Raw genomic sequence first — 19,315 nt, 5'->3', positions numbered from 1 at the left:
GTTGCTGGACATTTGGATTGTTTTCACTTTTTAGCTATTATGAATAGTGCATTTGTGAACATTTGTGTACAAGTTTTTATGTGGACATGTATTTCATTTCTTTTGGGTATGTACCTAGGAGTGGAAATGTTGAATCATATGGTAAATCCGTGTTTAACCTTTTGAGGAATTGCCAGATTTTTCTACAACAACATTTTATATTCCCACCAGCAGTGAATGAAGATCCCAGTTTCTTTGCATCCTTGTTAACATTTTTTTTTTAAATTATAGCCAGACTGAGTGTGAAGTGGTGTCTCATTATGGTTTTGATTTGCATTTCCCTGACAGCTAATGATTTTCTGCTTTTTTTCATGTGCTAAGTGACAATTTGTATATCTTCTTTGGAGAAATGTCTGTTCAGCCAAAGAACTTTTAAAACATACTGGTTCTTGAAGTTTCAACTATAAATAGACTACGTAGAGCCATGTAGGGGTTTTTTTGTTTTTGTTTTAACTCCCATGTGACTCTAGTGTACTCCAGAGTGGAGAACCTCTGTGCTACCTGGAAGCGATAGTGCTTCATGTTAGGAAAACAGACCCAGAGATGCCAGAATACAGGGCTAAGGTCATGGTAAAGCTGAGACTGGAATTCATATTTGGGAGTCTTCTGTTATACTAAGTCTCTCAACTGCTTATATTCTACCACCTCTCAGTGTAACAGAGCTAGTAATAGCAAGGGACATGATATTCCAGCTTTCTCTCGACAGAATGTTGGCGGTGGTAGTTACTAATAGAGGGATTGGGGTTTACATTGAGCTGTGTAACATACCGTCTTGTCAGGTTCTCCAGTTACTGTTTCCATGAGTTCCACATGTAACACAATGCTCCAGGGTCAGTGTTAATACCCCTGCATAGGGCCCAGCCCCACAAAATGCTGCTAGAACAACTCCACTATAATGTATCTTCTTATTACAGATTCAGATATAACATAGGTAGAATTCTATCAAGCACAGTGCTTTGCAGTGGAGAGTAACTTTGTAATACACAGCTATTAAATGAATAGATGCTGTTGCAATGGCTGACTCTCTGAGATGTTCCACTTTTTCTGAGGCAAACTAGGCAATTGTCCTTACATCGTATGTCCCTACTCTGCTTACAACCTGTGTTTATGTGTTTTGTTTTAGCAGTCTATTGCCTTGCATACGTAGAGTGGGGAAAGTATTCAGATTAAGGAGGAAGTAATCTTGCCAATATGAATCCACTTCTGTCTTTGGGCATCTGAATTACCAATTTAGGGCTTTTTCTACAAAACTTCCCTGTTATCTGCAGTATTAGAAAATGGTAGATAGAGGGTCATACCAAATCCTGGCATTGACCTTAGAGCTTAGTTTTGTAGAAATTATTTTTCATTATTCCCGTTGGAATAGCACTTTGAAACATTCCTTATCAATGCTTTTATGTTAAAACTGACATTCATTTCATTAACTTTTTTGCATGAAGCCTTTTACCTTGTTTCAGTGTTTTTTTTTCTTTGGCCATGCCCTGCAGCATGCAGGATCCTAGTTCCCCAACCAGGGATCAAACCCCCGCCCCTTGCAGTGGAAGCGTGGAGTTCCAACCACTAGACTGCCAGGGAAGTCCTTCAGCTTTTTTATAGTTTGCTTTCTTTAGACTGTACATCTACCAAAGTACCACTTGTTGAAATATTAAATTACATATGTGGAAGGGTAGTATGCATAATGGTTTAATGCCCAGTTTCTGTGTACAAGTCTTAGTTCCATCACTTCTTAGCTACATGACCTTGGGTGGGCTGCTTGACCGCAGCTAAGCCTCATTTTTCTCATCTGTAAAGTGAAGATGATAATAGTGTCTTTCATAGTTGCCTGTAAAGATAAAATGAGGTAACTTTGTAAAGTGTCTATTATAGTGTCTGGCACATGGTATTTCCTCAATAAATACTGACTTTTATTATGATGGCCTGTGCTTTGAGCTGTTTAAATTTTTTTTAATTTTTAATGATTTATGAGACATAGGGGAACAAGGTAAGAAGTAGTACAGTTACTCAATAAGGTCAGTGTTTGGCACCTCCCAGGATTCACTCTGAGCACCTGATACCCAGGCCACTTCAACAGCTTCTAAGGCTCTGGGTCCACTATTTTGGAATGTTCATCTGTGGCCATTTCAGACTTGTACCTTTGCTGAAGGATTCCTAATTGAGTACATTAACTGTGGAGCTAACCTGAAGCCTTTCTAGGAGTTTCTTCTTATTTGGCAGGGAAGAAGGGAGCTGGACTTCCTCAGGACTCTCCAGGTATCCTTTTGGGATCCAAAACTTATCAAAACAACCTAAGTGGTCCCACTGTTTTCATTGGTCCTTGTAGTCCTTTCTCCTGAGTGCTGCCTGGGTTCACCTGGAAAGACTCTGCCTAGAGTTGGCTGTAGACCTGATGTTTCTACAGACTTCTTTCAGGTCAGGTATATCAGGTGTTAGCAAGAGAGGTCTGCCCGGTTGTATCAGGCAGGCTTGCTGTTGTCAGTGCTGTGGTGTTCAGATGTTCTGTGGTAGGGAGGGGAGGTGGGTATTGCAGGAGGATCGGTTACTGACATGATCATTTCTGACCTATTAATGCAAGAAACTTTGCTGCTTTTGTTTTTTAGGGATTGTTCTCTGAAGGGGAGACCATTTCATCTTTTCCGATTACTCATCCAGTACCATGAGCCAGAGCTTTGTTCTTTTCTTGATACAAAGAAAATTACTCCAGACTCCTATGCACTCAACTGGGTAATAAAGTGAAAGTAGGAACACTTAATGAAAAATAGCTTTCTATAAAACTAGAGTTAGGTGTTTTTTTTCCCCCCAAGGAAGAGAAAGAAAAGCACTAAATTATAGACTATTACTATTTAAACCAAAGGAGTAAAATTATTGGCACTTCAAAAATGATTTTTTTTTGCTCTTCACTTACATTAGTTTAAATTATTTAATATGAAGTTTAGCCTTTTGTTGTTTTACAAATATATGTAAATATATGTGATATATTTACTTATGTATAATATATATATGTAATATATATAAATATATGATCTGTATCAGTTCACTTTAAAACTGTGATTAAATTGTTGATAGTATGTATAAGAATTGATATCCAATGACAAGGAAAATAACAAGATTATCAAATGATTAATATAAAAGAATATAAAGTACATCTCAGGGACTTTCCTTGTGGCGCAGTGGTTAAGAATCCGCCTGCCAATGCAGGGGACACGGGTTTGAGCCCTGGGCTGGGAAGATCCCACGTGCCGCAGAGCAACTAAGCCCGTGTGCCACAACTACTGAGCCTGCGCTCTACAGCCTGCGAGGCACAACTACTGATCCCACGCACCACAACTACTGAAGCCCACGTGCCCTAGAGCCTGTGCTCCGTGACAAAAGAATCCACTGCAATCAGAAGGTTGCGCACTGCAACAAAGAGTAGCCCCCGCTTGCTGCAACTAGGAAAAGTCCGCACGCAGCAATGAAGACCCAACGCAGCCAAAAAATAAATTAAAAAAATTTTAATAAAAGTACATCTCAGTAGTCTGTCATTCTATATTTGTATTTTTATTTTTTTTAATTTTATTTATTTTTGGCTGCGTTGGGTCTTCATTGCTGCACATGGGCTTTCTCTAGTTGCGGTGAGCGGGGGCTACTCTTTGTTGTGGTGTGCGGGCTTCTCATTGTGCTGGCTTCTCTTACTGTAGAGCACTGGCTCTAGGTGCACAGGCTTCAGTAGTTGCGGTGCATGGGCTCAGTAGTTGTGGCGCACGGGCTTAGTTGTTCTGCAGCATGTGGGATCTTCCTGGACCGTAGCTCAAACCCGTGTCCCCTGCATTGGCAGGTGGATTCTTAACCACTGTGCCACCAGGCAAGCCCTATATTTGTATTTTTAAATGGGAAGTTCTGTTATTTCTAGGTCAGTGGTTCTCAAACCTTTTGGTCTCAGGACCTCTTACACTCAACATTTATTGAGGAGCCACAATTTATGTGGATTATGTTGGTTAGAAATTAAGAAATTTTAACCATTTATTAATTCATTTAGAAGTAGCGATAAATCCAATGCATGTTAACATAAATAGCCTATTTTTAAATGAAAATTAACTATTTTCCAAAAAGAAAATCAGAATAGTGACATTTTTAAATATTTTTGCAAATCTCAATATTTGGTTAGGGCACAGGCAGGTACGTTCTCATATCTTCTTCTCTATTGAATCTGTGATGATACCATATTTCATGTAGCCTTTGGAAAATTCTGTTGTTCATTTGTGAGAGAATGAATATGAAAAAGGCAAAATCTAAGTATTATTATGAAAATAGCTTTGACATCACAAATACCCTGTAAATACTCTTGGGGACTTCCAGGGCTCCTCAGACCATACTTTGAGAACTGCTCTTCTAGGGTAACTTGAAGATCTTTCTGAAACAGTGATTGGGTTCTAGAAGAATATACATATATTCAAAATTTTTAATGTATTCCTTGATCATGTCTTACCTAGCTTTTCTTCAGGAAGGATTCCATTTCTGCCACTTATTAACCATGTGATTTAATACACTTAGCCTCTGAGCTTCGATTTCTTCATCTGTAAAATGGAACTAATAATAGTACCTATCTCAGAACATGATGAGATGAGTAATGAGGAAATGGTGACTAGAGAATCGCAACTGGTTTCAGCTCTGGCATACTAAATCTCACACTGCAGCAGCCTATTCTTTCATTCCTTCTCGGCTGCAGTCTTCTCACTTTGAGTAAAAATAATAAAATTGTAGTTTCTCTGAGATTCATATGTTGCTATTAAATCTACTTATTTGTGTTGAAGTAAGAAACTTTCTTTTAAGCATTCTGGTATGTTAATAGGGATCTCTCTTGTCACATTATGCCTGGTAAATGCCATTTCTGTGACCAGAACTCTGAAGTAGTACTCAGTGCTGCTAGCAGATTGTAACTGAGTACTGAAACTACCAGTTTCACTTTGTCAATGCCCCAAGTAGTTCATTCTTGCTACTAGTATCATGTCTATGGGATGGAGTCTTTTTTTTTTTTTTTTAAATCATGAGATGAAACAAAATGAATTCCTAAACTTTGAGAACTCATAACTGTGAATGATGCAATGGTAGCTTTAGTTTAGCTAACTGAATTTAATGAAGACCATATCTTGCTATTCTGTTTGTATTTGCATCTTCTGTATTTGTAATAGTAATTTTTAAACAGTTACAGAAAGCATTCGAAGCATTATGTACTTTAAAAGCTTTGAGGTCAGCTGTAATAGCAGTTACATCAGCTGTGGAGTGTCAGGCTTTTTCTAGCCCAAACATCACCATTTACTAGCTCTGTGATGTTAGGAAGGTTATTTAATAGATGTCTGTTTTCTTACCTATAATATGGGGAGGAAAATGTCTATTTTGAAGGACTGTTGTGGGAATATTTAGAATAAGAGATATATAATAAAAGGTATGTGGCAGTAATTTAGTACCTGGCACAAAATGTTCACTGAATGTATTTGTTCTCATTAGCTCCCTTTAGCCATTAAGACTGTTTGAAATTTAACTTCTAGATGGAATTGTTTCTGTATCTAATAAAAATGGAATAATCTAAAAATATCACTGAATTTATGCAATTTAAAACCCAGTTGGGCTCTAGAGGAACTTACACATTAACAATTCTTTTATTTGAAGTAGAAAACCATAGAGCTCCTGAAACATTTTGAGGGACGTGAATGTTGTCTCATCTGTTTCAAATGATGTGCAAGTAAGATTGGGGAACAATTTGCCTTTAAATTGTCCTTACAGTTTCATTTGGTGCTCTTAACTCCAATTACCATGCTTGATCCTCACAATTACCTTGCAAGTTAAGTACTTATAATAGTTACCCTCACAGAGCTCGTGGGGTTATTATGCTGTGGCAGATATGTGCTAGTTACTGTATATATGTGCTAGTTACTGTATATACTCTAGGTTAGAGGATGGGTAGTAGTATTCCTTTTTTTTTTTTTAAAACAGAAGTAGAAATGGAAGCTCTAGAGGTTAAGTGACATACCCTAAGTTATACAGCTAGTAAGTGGCTTCATTGTGCCTTGAATCCACATGTTCTGCCTTTGGATTACATAGAGTAAAGTTAAGGTACAAGTTAAATATCAGGTACAGACAGTTTGATATAGTGTTACTCATTTGCCTGAATACTTTTAAAAGAACAAGTCGTTGCCAGTGGTTTATCTCTCTCATTTCATTTCCTGATTACAGCTTGGAAGTCTTTTTTCCTGTTACTGTTCCATTGAAGTCACTCAGGCAATATGGGATGGATATCTACAACAAGCAGATCCATTTTTTATTTATTTCTTAATGTTAATAATCCTTGTTAATGCAAAGTAAGTATTAAGTTGACTAGATTTTTTCCTCTCTGTTCTCAGGGTGCTCTGTTGATATTTAACTCAAATTCATTTGATTCTCTTTTTACAGAGAAGTCATTTTAGCACAGGAGTCTAACAGCAAAGAAGAAGTTATCCGTAAGTATTATTTAATGTGGAGAAAACATTTCAAGTCAGTTTTCTGAAACTCGGTTTCCTCATGTATAAATTTAGAATACTCTAGAAGAGCTCTGAGGTTCCATTCAACTCTTACACACTCTCCACGTACAGACCTTAAAGACTGTTGCCCCTGATTTGCCACCCTTATTCATTCCTTCTATGTATTTTTCACTCTTTCAATTCTTTTCCATATACTCTTTTTTTGGTTTCATTGTTCAGATAAACTGCCCTCCTCTCACTCTCCCCTTCCTTCTTCCTTAATTTGCCTTTGAATACTCAGCTCTTACAAGTGTATCCGTTGTTGAAGTCTTGGTTCTTCGTTTGGGTCCTCCCCCACTCTAGCTCCCACACAGATTTAGTTACTTGCTCTCTATAGTGCCTGGCACTTTGTACTGTGTGTGTTACGGTGTTTGTCTCACTATGTTATAATGATTTATAGTCACATTTCTCAAACCAGACAAAGTTCCTTAAGTCAGGAACCATTTCTTGGTCATTTTTTATTTCCAGGGACCCTGACATTTATTATGTGTTCATTGAATAAATCACACTATTCCAATCGAGGCTAATGAATTTAATTTGATTGCCAGATACCATCATTCACTAAGAGCAGAACTGTATTAACAGTTTCAGTTCCTTTGGGGAAAATCCACTTCTCAAGCAGTTTTCAGTGCATCACTGTTGAGATTCCATTTATATAGTTCAGATGTTGAAGATAAACCAACTTTGATATGTAAATAATGTTCATTACTGTATTTTTCACAAAAAACCTTTTTAATATTATATTTGTAATCATATTTCAGAGTTCTTGGAAAATACTCCATCCAGTTTGAATCTAGAAGATATAGAAGACCTTTTCTCTCTGGCTCAGTATTATTGCAGTAAAACACCAGCTTCATTTAGGAAGGTATCAGACAAGAAATCACCTACTTCAGTATTTCACATTTTGTGCATTGTTTTATGTTTATGTTGTATCCACTTCAGTTAAAATACTCTAGGTTGTCCTTCTTTTCTTTTTATGTGTTACAGTTTTGTGTGATTTTTTTCACTGTAAATACTCTCCCTAACGGAGGAACAGACAGTAAAAAAGATACTATACAAATATTCTAGGAACCATTTCACCTCTACTCTGATTATTATTTCTGATCATGAGACTATTGACTATAAGGTACTTCTTAAATTAATGCTTCCTTGATGTTAAAAAATATAAATATTACAAAAATCTGATGGAGGATATATAATTATGCCTTCTTTATCTGGAGTTTAGCTTTGCACAAGTTTAATGCTGCTGAGCTGTCTTTTAAACAGAAAAGGGTCACTTAGCTCCATAGAGACCTAGAACCTTTCTCGGATCAGACAAGTGCTTTCAAGAGAAAGGACACCAGATTAGAAGCCCAAGTGCTGTGAGCTCCTAGAAAGTAAAACTCTAAGAAGCAAAAGCTAGTAACGGGGAGGCACAGGAGTACCATTTATAAACAATTTGTGACCTCAGGTGCTCATGAGAGCATTATTGTTTTTTTTTAAGGCATTCTAGCATCATAATTGCTAGTTGGAAGTTATCGTGTCACTGAAACATTAAGATGAGATTAAATTATGTTCAATATAGTGTGTTCAGGAGGCAGACAAGGGAAACCTTGTAAGAACATTTCCCTCAAAACTAATTAATTACAAAAGAAATTTATTTCTAGGGACTAGTTGCAGCTATTTTAATAATTGCCTTATGTAGAACACCTCATTTCCCAACAGTGTTGACTAAGTTAGGTGGTGGGGTAGTGGTTATGATACTGGATGAAAAAGAAGTCTTATCCTTTTCTTTCCAGTCTTTTAAGAGAATAGCTTTTATTCTTCAGACATAAATAATCTGCACTAGCAGTTGCTAATTAGAGCAGGTTTTAGCAGCATATTACACAATTTATGCCATGTTTTTGTTTTCATTTTATTAAAATATAAAAAGTTGTGAGTAACCATTTAAAAATTTACTATTTAAATATAGGTGATAATATAGAAAATAGCTGTGTAGAATGTGTTATTTTTTCTTAGTCTTTCATTTTGTGTGAAATCTAATGGGGACTTTGTATGCAGACTTTTTGTAGCTTTTAGCCTGTAAGATATGAGAGGATATGTTAAATCACATGACTCAAAGATGTTATGTAATTATTTTACCTTTTGTCTTGGTCTGTTGAGAATAGTTTTAGGAAAAAAGTTTGATTTTATTTTTTCTGCATAATGTTTCAAAAATTCCTCTTCACACAGGATAATCACCATCTCTTTGGTAGTACTTTGTTGGGAATTAAGGATGATGATGCAGATTTGAGTCAGGCACTTTGTCTGGCCATCTCCGTGTCAGAGATCCTTCAAGCAAATCAGCTTCAAGGGGTAAGTAAAAAAAAAACCCACTGTTTATCAGAAGACTATCCCCTTTAAATGCAAGGAATCAACATTTCCTCCCTGTTTGTTGATTCTCACAAAATTAATTTACTATAACAATGTAGTTGTTTTGCTTTTTTTGAATGATTAATGTGTTAAATCTTCTGTCCATATGCTCATTTTTAAACTGCCAGCTTGCATGTTATTTTACTTGTCAACAACTAATTAATTTTGACACCAATTTTTGTAAATTGCCAAATCTTTTTTCATATTTTAGCAAAGCAACTGAATGTTATATAAAGTACTTAAAAGGGTGGATTTAGCATTTAACAGTTAAATTTTGGATACTTATACAGCTAATTGAATTACATGGTTTAATGCCAAAAGGCATGTTACAAAGGAGAATTGAGGATATACCATGGTTTTCTGTCTGTTGCTGTCTTCATGAAAATCTTTTTGCTAACAGTGCAACAGTTAACCGTGTGTGTTTGGAAGATGGGATGTATTTCGAAGATGGAGAGAAGAGGAACGGACATGGAAAGACAGGCCTTTTACAGTAGATCTTTTTAAAACAAGCATTTCACATATTTTTCTTATTAGAACTATTACTTAAAAACAAATCAGAGCATGTAATCTAGTTTAAAGAGACCCATGTGAACTTCTTCAGTTCAGACTGGCACTGGAGAACCTCCTCTCACCCCCAAAAGACATTTATTTAATCCTTATGTGAATTGCATTGTTGATAAGTGTGTGGGCTTATTTTCAGAAACAGGAATTGTATCTACATCTGTGTTTATTTTCAGAAACAGGAATTGTATCTACATCTGTGTTTATAACTACATAGTGTTTTTAAAAGTGTTTAACATGATAGACATTAAATTATTAAATTCCAGTATAATTAGTTTTATAGCTCAAACTAACATTCTTCTGCTACATATTTTAAGACTTTCTAGTCAAGAACAGTATATACAGAGTATTTTAACTACTTAAAATGAATAAAACTATTTAAGATCTTGAGGTTATTTTCTTGAGTCTGTATGGGTCCTCCTATGTGAGATCCATTTCTAATCTATCTGTTTCCCCTTCTTTGGTTAATTGTTAATATTATATTGTGTAAAATGTGACCCTCATGGCAAGTTTTATTTTGTCAAATGTTTCCCTTTTAGGAAGGAGTCCGGTTCTTTGTGGTGGATTGCCGTCCTGCAGAACAGTATAATGCTGGGCATTTATCAACTGCTTTCCACTTAGATTCAGATCTGGTTAGTATAAATGCTGATTAAAAATTTTTAAAAAGTAAGAGAAGAAATGGATTTCTTTTCTTTAGCCCATAAATAAATACACATGTACCAGATTGGGGATGTTTTTCTTTCTGCTTAAGGAGGGAGTCTCTGCCCTTATAAAAGTGTTGCCTCAGGTTTCCTTTTCACCTAGGACACCCTTTTGGCATCATAAAGGGTAGATGAAAGCACTGTTAACTATGGCTTACTGTTGCTTACCATTGTTATGTCAGTAAATTCTAAACTTCTTACTGTGAGCTACCTGATGTAGCACTCAGCATAGTGTCTTGCACTTAGTAAGTACTCTGTGAATATTAGCTCTTCTTATGATTGGGTAATTAGTCTATAAGCCTTTTTTTCCATCATGAGTACTTATGCATATAATAAAGTAATATTTAATAAGGGTGGTATCTGGTGTATAGGGGCTCAGTTGTTCAAATTGCTGTCCTAGGGTCACTTGAATTGAAGGACTAGATGAAGTAGATAATTAAATATTGTCAGAGATGCTTAGAGCATTTGGTAGGACTGGGACTGACATCATTTAAGCCCTTCTGGGGTTATTAGAGCCTCAGGGATGGAGAAGACAGAAAGAGGAATAACTTCTTTTGCTGACTATTCTATCTGCCCTTCTTCCCAACTTGTCTGAAAAAGTTGACACTGAAGCTGAAAGGGCATGTTGAAAGGTCTAGGTGGTATCAAGAGGAAACTCATGGAAAATGGAGGTGAAACAACCCAGAGAGTTTGGGGTGCTATAGGTGAAGAAGGCAGTCCTAGCTTGTTTGCATCCTAAAAGTGAACTCTGGGCCTTTCTCTTCCTTGATTCATCTAGGAAGACCTAAATGGTCCTTCTTTTATGCTTATTTTTAAAATTTATTCATCATTAATAACTTGGTTATTCTTAAAAAACTCAAAGGATGTCTCCAGAGTTGACAATTACTCTCAGTTTGTTTAATCATCCAGACCTTTAATATGTATTTATATATTTCTTACTCACTTTTTTTTTTTTCCACTTGATTTTTCACTTAATAGTTCACTTGCATTTTCACTTAACAGTTTTTTGGAGATCTTTTCATTTTAGTACATTGTTTTTAATGGCTGTATAGTGGTCCATGGTACAGATATACCATAATTTATTGCCTGATTGATGTACATCTAGAATGTTTTCAGTTTTCTTGTAATAAAACAATGCTATAGTTAACATCCGTATATATATTTTGTGGACTTGTGCAAATATTTCTGTAAAATAGACCCCTACAAGTAAAATTTTGGGGTTGAGAGTTGTGGGCATATACAACATTACTAGAATCTGCCGTATTGCCCTTTAGAAAGGCTGAATCAACTGATACTTTACAACTGTAAGTGAGAATGATTGTTTCATACCATCAGCATTATTGGACATTACCAATTTTTTATTTTACAAGAATGATGGTCATTCTTGTTATTACTAGTGATGTTGTGCATCTTTTTTCAAGTGTGCTGTTAATTTGTATTTTTTTTATCAATGCAAATTGCTTTTCTATGGTTTGTCCATTTTTCTATTGGATTTTCACTGTGCTTTTTTTTTTTTTTTTTTGCGGTACACGGGCCTCTCACTGTTGTGGCCTCTCCCACTGCGGAGCACAGGCTCCGGACGCGCAGGCTCAACAGCCATGGCTCACGGGCCCAGCTGCTCCTCGGCATGTGGGATCTTCCCAGACCGGGGCACAAACCCGTGTCCCCTGCATCGGCAGGCGGACTCTCAACCACTGCGCCACCACTGTGGAAGCCCCACTGTGCTTTTTATGAACAGTTTTTTGAACAAATTTTTGTATTTATTGGCATACTTGTTTTCTTGAGGGTAAGAAATCAATTTTTTCATCCTCGTATCTCTAGTATCTAGAGTAGTGCTGATGAATAAATGGCTTCTACTATTTCTGACTGTCCTCTAAGAAATTCATGGTTTGCCATGTAAGTGGAAACTAAAAAATATAGCTTATTTCAATGTATTGTTTTTGTCAGGGACCCTTCCACTCAGTGTTAAACTTTTCTTGTCATGATACCTAAAGACACTGAAGCTTAGAAAACAAACAGCAAAAACAATTTTTTTTGTCTAGTAAAGTATTTTCTTTGCATAATTTAATCTTTCTGTGAATTTTCAACTTTTGTTTTCTGATGTATTATAGGTACATTTATACACATTTCTTTTATCCCAGGGATTTTATTTATAAGAGCCTTTGTTTGGGGAATTCCCTGGTAGTCCAGTGGTTAAGACTCTGCAGTTTCATTGTTGAGGGCCTGGGTTTGATCCCTGGCGGGGGAACTAAGATCCCACAAACTGCGTGGCATGACCAAAACAAACAAAAAAAGGCTTTATTTTCATGGTGGCAATATAAATATTGTTTTTTTTTCCCACCCTGGGAAAATATTTTGTTTTGCAAATGTATAAGAAACACAGGCTTGCCACATTAAAAAAATTTTTAATTGTCTAGATGCTCCAGAATCCGTCTGAGTTTGCACAGTCAGTAAAATCCCTGCTGGAAGCACAGAAGCAGTCCATTGAGTCTGGCTCCATCGCTGGTGGGGAGCACCTCTGTTTCATGGGCAGTGGCAGAGAGGAAGAAGACATGTATATGAACATGGTCCTGGCACACTTTTTACAGGTATGCCGACAGATTATTTCAGTTTTCCTTAGTTACTGCTATCACCTTTAAGAAATTTTAGGTAATTTTGTGCTGTTGTCTACCTTGTCAAATTTATCTGTTTTTTTTTTTTTAACACTTTATTGGTTTTGTGTCTTGCCAACAAAGGTCTTCTCCCCCAGATTTTTCTTGCATGCTTATGTGTTATACTTTTATGTTTAAATCTTGGCCCATCTGGAATTATTTTTGTGTAAGAAGTGAGGTAGGAATCAAAAAAAATTTTTTCCCCAAATAGCTAACCAGTTGTGCTGTCAATATGAAATACTACCTCTTTAATATACTGAATTCCTCAATGAATCAGGGTCTATTGCTGGATTATTCTTTTGCATTTTTCTCTATGCCTATTCATGCCTCAGCTTTTTACAGTTGCTATATAATTCATTTTAATATCTTCACTTTGAAATTGAATAAATGTACATGTATATGTATTCATGACACTTAGCCACCTTTCCTTTTTGTGTTTAAATGTTGTCTTCAGCACGACTAATTTGTATCAGCGATTTTATGCAACCTGTCCCCTCTACCTTTTCTACAAAGCCTCACTCAGTGATGGCTCTTTCTTTATAAAAATGGTTGTTTATTAGGTATTCTTTGGTAGTTTATACATTAAAGTCCTCATTTTGTGTGGCCCTGAACTATGGAATCAGGAAGACAATAGGAATGCTATTACACAAGCCACTCAATTTACATCCACTTTACTGGGAATCTGGTTTGAGAAAATTAGTCTAAAGCAGGGGTCCCCAACTCCTGGGCAATGGACGGGTACCAGTCGGTGGCCTGTTAGGAACTGCGCCGCAGAGCAGGAGGTGAGCAGTGGGCGAGCCAGTGAAGCTTCATCTGTATTTACAGCCGCCCCCCATCGCTCCCATTACTGCCTGAGCTCCACCTCCTGTCAGATCAGCAGTAGCATTACATTCTCATAAGAGCACAAACCCTACTGTGAACTGCGCATATGAGGGATCTAGGTTGCGTGCTCCTTATGAGAATCTAATGCCTGGTGATCTGAGGTGGAGCTGAGGCGGTCCCACCATCCCCAGATGGGTCCATCTAGTTGCAGGAAAAGAAGCTCAGGGCTCCCACTAATTCTGCATTATGGTGAGTTGTATCATTATTTCATTATATAGTACAAAGTAATAATAATAGAAATAAAGTGCACAATGAATATAATGTGCTTGAGTCATTCTGAAATCATCCCCCACCCCACCCCCCATCCATGGAAAAATTGTCTTCCACAAAACTGGTCCCAAGAAAGACTGGGGACCGCTGGTCTAAAGGACAATCCTTGAAAGACAAAATCAGAGAAGGAGCAAGGTATTTGGGAGAGGGATTATAAGGTAAAGTTATACTTTACTGGGGGAAAGATTTTAGAAGTTTATACAGAATAACAAAAATAGGTTCTCAAACACATTTTACTTATAAATTTAATTGACCTATTCTAAAAATGGCCTGGTATAGGCTGTATATTATGAAGGGTGTCAGATGGCAAGAATTTGGAATATTGTGGACTTCTATTAATAATTCGAGCTCTTAATGTGGTTTTAGAAATTTCCCCCCCCCCCCCCAGTTTTTATTGTGGAAAATTTCAAACAAATCCACAAGTAGGGAGAATTGAACTCTATAAATTCTTTGTAAAGACATAACCACATTATCACTCTTACACTTTATTATAAAAAAAAGTAACGAGTGTTCAAGTTCCCTTGGTTTTCTCAGGATCTAAAACAAGACATTGCACTCTGGTTGGTATCTTTTAAGTCTCTTTTAATTTATAGGTTCCCTTTCCTAATTTTTTTCCTTGTACATATTTGTTTGGAAAAACTGGTTACTTTGTCTTATATTTTCCTACAATCTGGATTTTGCAGATTGCATTCACACGGTGTTGTTTATCAGGTTCTATCCCTGGTATTTCCTGTAAACTGGTAATTAGACCTAGGGACTTGTTAGATTACTTTTGGGGGTGGGAGGGTTAGGAAGTCTTGGGTATTGTGTACTTCCTCAGGAGGTAAATACTGCCCAGATCTCTTTCCTTTTTGTGTCTTTGTTTGTTTATCATTGCTTAGATTCATTAATTTTTAGTAGTTTGTAAAATGTTAACATTCTGTCATTTCTTCATAATTAGCTGTAGTATTTGCTTTTGTATTTCCTTTTTATAAAAGACCCAAAATATTTTGGCAAGCTTTTAAAAACCATTCTAGTAACATCCGAAAATACAGCGTAACTGATTTTGGTTTGACTCTGTATCGCACTATTGGGACTATAATACAAGTAAAATCACAGTCTCATTAGTAGCCATGAAGTTGTCCACTTCTTCCCACTCAAGCACCAGACCTTATAGTACACACAATAAATGTATGTACTTCTCTGTGCCAAAGTCCAAAATGTCAAAGAAGAAATTCAGAAATTTAGTATATAACCTTATATTACATTTGTCAATGCTTATAGAACTATCAGAAGTTTTATAGAATTTTTTTAAAATTTATTTAATTATTTTATTTTTGACTGCGTTGGGTCTTGGTTGCTGCACGCAGGTTTTCTCTAGTTGCAGTGAGTGGGGGCTACTCTTCGTTGCAGTTCGCGGGCTTCTCATTGTGGTGGCTTCTTTTGTTGCAGAGCACGGGCTCTAGAGCGCAGACTCAGTAGTTGTGGCACACGGACTTCATTGCTCTGTGGCATGGACCAGGGCATGGAACCCATGCCCCCTGCATTGGCAGGTGGATTCTTAACCACTGAGCCGCCAGGGAAGCCCCCAGAAGTTTTAATTAAATTGCATTTGGGAATAATTTTAAATTTTATTTTCCATTTCAGAAAAACAAAGAATATGTGAGCATTGCCAGTGGAGGATTTATGGGTAAGGTTTTAATTTATTAATCCCTTTGTCCCTACTTTTCAGAGGAAATTATACTATCACTGGAGCTGATTTAGAATGACCAAATTAGTTAATGGGTACACTTTCTCTTCAGTCATTCACTATTTTCAGAAAAGGCAAGGCCAGCAGGACATACAGATAAAGACAAACACAATAGACAATTGCAATGAGAGAATATATAGTGGAAGACTGTTGAAGTGGATGTGTATTAATTAGCTTGTATTTGTAGAAAATGTTTTTGTAAAGAGGGGTGAAAAACTGCCCCACATGATTTGTTTCTGTGGAGAAGGAAGGATAGATAGGACTGGGAAACAAGAGTAGGAGGAATAATTTTCACTGTATACTCTTTGCACTATTTGCTTTTTTGTTTGTTCTGTTTTCATTTTAGTTTTGAACTACACGAGAGTATTAGCTGCTGAAAAAATGTTGACTGAATAGAATAAAACAAATAAGTTGATAATTTCAAGTCTGCAGATAATATCTGGTAATTCAGGATAGTAAAATGACAGAATCCCTACTAGCAAATATTTGAGAATATATGAAGGAGTAGGTCAGGATAGTAAGGTTAAAAAAAGACTATCTTTTTTCCTTTTCTTTTTTTTTTTTTTACAATTATGTTATTTAAGGGTACAGATTTACAACTAGTAGATAAATAAGTCCTGGAGTACTAAGGCACAGTATACTAATGCACAGTATAGTGAATATAGACAACAATATTGTATTATAATCACCAAACTTGCAGAGACTAGATCTTAATTATTCCCACCACAAAAAAGAAATGGTAATTGTGTGACATGATAGAGGTGCAGCTGTTGCTACAGTGGAAGTCATATTACAGTATATAAATGTATCAAATCAACATTTTGTATACCTTAAACTTACACAGTGTTATATGTCAAATATATTTCAATTAAAAGATAAGGCGCCTTTCATTAGGAAAAGAGATATAAAAATATTGAACTATAATTACTAGGAAAATTAATGATAAAATCAAATTAATATTTGTTGGAGGCAATAGAATCCTGAGTTTGAATCATAAGAGTCTTATAAGGATTAAGTTCTGGCTTAATATGATTTTCTTATGTTATGACTTAGACATTTTGATAGGTTAGGGTCTATTTCTTCTTGGTCTTTGTTGATATTAGCAAGAATTATTTCTCCTGTATATCATGGCCTGATAACTAACTACCCTTGAAGCTCATACCCAAAGTGATTTAACAAAAGGTCTTATTTAAATAAGTACTAGTGTTAAGCAAGTATTGGCCTAAGGCCCAGTGTTATTTATTGGAAGTTCTGACAACATGATACAAAACGTCATGATACAAGACACTTTTGAGAGTCTGAAAAGTATTCTTTTATAGCACAGATATCCTAGGTTTTAGGAACTTTTTTCTAAACTATGAATTATTTCTTTTCCAAGAATAATCTCTCTTTCCATAGCAGTTAATGCCTAAGACTGCTGCTTTATTATGGGAAGGATTAACTGATGTCTCCTTATGGTAAACAAAAGCCACCGTAGGTTTTCTATTAATCTTTTATGTCATAAAACCATTGCTAAGATTATTTATTAATACTTTAAGGATTACCTTCCAAAGAGGAAAACATCAAGCCTATATATATAGTTACTGTTACCCTTAGGGTCAATTAAGAAAAGTTATATGTGTATAGAGAGAGGGCTTTAGAAGGAAGAGGAAAAGGAAGGCTTTCTGTAGCCTGGGGTCTTTTAGTACTTTACAGAGGTACTGAAAGAAATACCTATGATTATGCCCTTGGATCCTTTTCATTCAGCTATGACATGTTTATTGTACTTCTCTGGTATTGAGTCTTTCCAAAGGGTTTGATACGTCAGGACTTTTTTTTCTTCTTCCTATTTATCTTTAAGCACTGCAGCAGCACCTAGCAGACATTAATGTGGATGGACCAGAAAATGGATATGGCCATTGGATTGCTAGTACCTCAGGCTCAAGGAGCAGTGTCAATTCTTCTCTTGATGTAAGTGTATATGTAGAATATGTCACCAGAGTTGGATAAATGCCCAGGTGATTAACAACTAAACAGCTACCATAACAGAAATGGAGTAAAAATAATTCAAACACATGCAGTGAGGAATCATATTATTGTGAGGTTAATGAAATGGTGGGAGCAGGCCTAAACAGCTAAACTAGCCAGGAGTTCTGGTGGTCTACCTGCTGAATTCAGATTTCTCCCTCTCCAGCTGCAGCTTGGTATCACCTAGTGACAATTTTCTACTCCAGCTTAAATGTCAGTGGAGATAATTCTGAGTCCCGTGACTAGCTAGGACTCTAAAGTGAGCTGGCTCTAGGAATCTCCCAATTAGTTTGGGTCTGGAGAATACTGAGGCTCATGTTTGCATCTCCAGCATACTGTCTCTGTAGCTCTCCTCCCCACCACATACCTACATGATTAAAACTTCAGTCCACCCATATTTGAGAATGGGCCAGGCAGAGGAAGACAGGAACCAGTTGCCAATCCCATTTTATTTGAGTTTTAGGTATTGAGGTGTACATTACTGCAGGGTTTTGCAATAGTGGGTAAATCCATTCTGTTCTACTTTGGAAATATTTGGGCAATAAGTCTTGTGTGTTTTCAGTATTTCATGTCGTTTGAACTAGGTGTCATTAAATCATTTTCTTAACAAGTAATGGTCTTCATCTACCTAAAGGTCATTCTTTAAAGAAATAGAGGGAAAACTCCAGTACAGGGTGATGGTTACAAGCTTGGGCTTACCAGTCTGACTCACCTGGGTATTCAGGTTTTGTCTTCACAGTTTACTTTCTTCATGATCTCTAGCAAGATCTTTTCCACTCTGGTTTCTCCATCTGTGCAAATAGGGATGATGATAATACAGCTTTCTTCACAATAATGACAGGATTAAATGTGCAAGTGAATGTAAAGTGTAGTACCTGTCACTTATATATCTTATAGTAGTTATTATAAAATTGTAACTCATTAGATGATTGATTGAGGCTTATCTTCAGCCATGTAAGTCAAAGCAAATTATTGCCAAATTATCAGCGGATAAGTCTTCTCTGAGAATTAGGTTTTCAGCTTGATCTAGGTATCTAGGAGCTCACCATTTATTTAATAAGTATTTGCTGTTTTCATTTTAAATATCTAAATAGTATAGATGTATTATAATGTGTTCAGTTAGTCCCCTTATTGTTGAATATTTACATTGTTTCTAGTCTTTTACTATTATATACACTACTACAATTAAGTTTTGTAGTAATATATTTGCATATGACATGATTATTTCATCCTATAAGTGAAATAACATGATCAGAAGATTACATGTCAAAATCCTTAGAATTCTGCATTATTGTCAAATTGCCCTCCAAAAAACATTATTCTAATTTATATTCCTGTCCACAGCTTTGGATGGTCCTTGTATTGAACTTTTTATCTTCAGATTTGAAAAACAATGATTGAGGCTAAAGATAACTGTCTTAAAGATGTGTTACATTCAGAAGTACCAAAGAATTTCCACAGTCAGTTTAATTTGGTTTTGAATTTGGATATGGCAATGGGAACATGATTTTTGTGTTATTTAGTTAATGACTTCTCTTAAAAATAAGAATT

At 36.1% G+C, this 19,315-nt stretch overlaps 1 protein-coding gene across 3 annotated transcripts in view; it reads left to right on the top strand.

Moving 5' to 3' along the window:
* The window catches only part of TBC1D23 (TBC1 domain family member 23), a 64,011-nt gene that overhangs the window by 31,430 nt on the left and 13,266 nt on the right, over positions 1-19,315 (top strand). For all 3 annotated transcript variants that reach the window (XM_019922662.3, XM_019922661.3, XM_073804335.1), the window contains 9 exons: positions 2,637-2,760; positions 6,250-6,374; positions 6,466-6,512; positions 7,334-7,437; positions 8,784-8,906; positions 10,064-10,156; positions 12,643-12,813; positions 15,655-15,697; positions 17,598-17,707. In XM_019922662.3, coding sequence (XP_019778221.2) covers positions 2,637-2,760; positions 6,250-6,374; positions 6,466-6,512; positions 7,334-7,437; positions 8,784-8,906; positions 10,064-10,156; positions 12,643-12,813; positions 15,655-15,697; positions 17,598-17,707 — 940 coding nt within the window. The remainder of the gene's footprint in view (positions 1-2,636; positions 2,761-6,249; positions 6,375-6,465; positions 6,513-7,333; positions 7,438-8,783; positions 8,907-10,063; positions 10,157-12,642; positions 12,814-15,654; positions 15,698-17,597; positions 17,708-19,315) is intronic.

The sequence above is a fragment of the Tursiops truncatus genome, chromosome 4 (assembly GCF_011762595.2).
Source record: "Tursiops truncatus isolate mTurTru1 chromosome 4, mTurTru1.mat.Y, whole genome shotgun sequence".
Classification (NCBI taxonomy): domain Eukaryota; kingdom Metazoa; phylum Chordata; class Mammalia; order Artiodactyla; family Delphinidae; genus Tursiops; species Tursiops truncatus.
The sequence above is the reverse complement of the archived record's forward strand: the minus strand, read 5'-3'. Positions and strand labels throughout refer to the sequence as shown.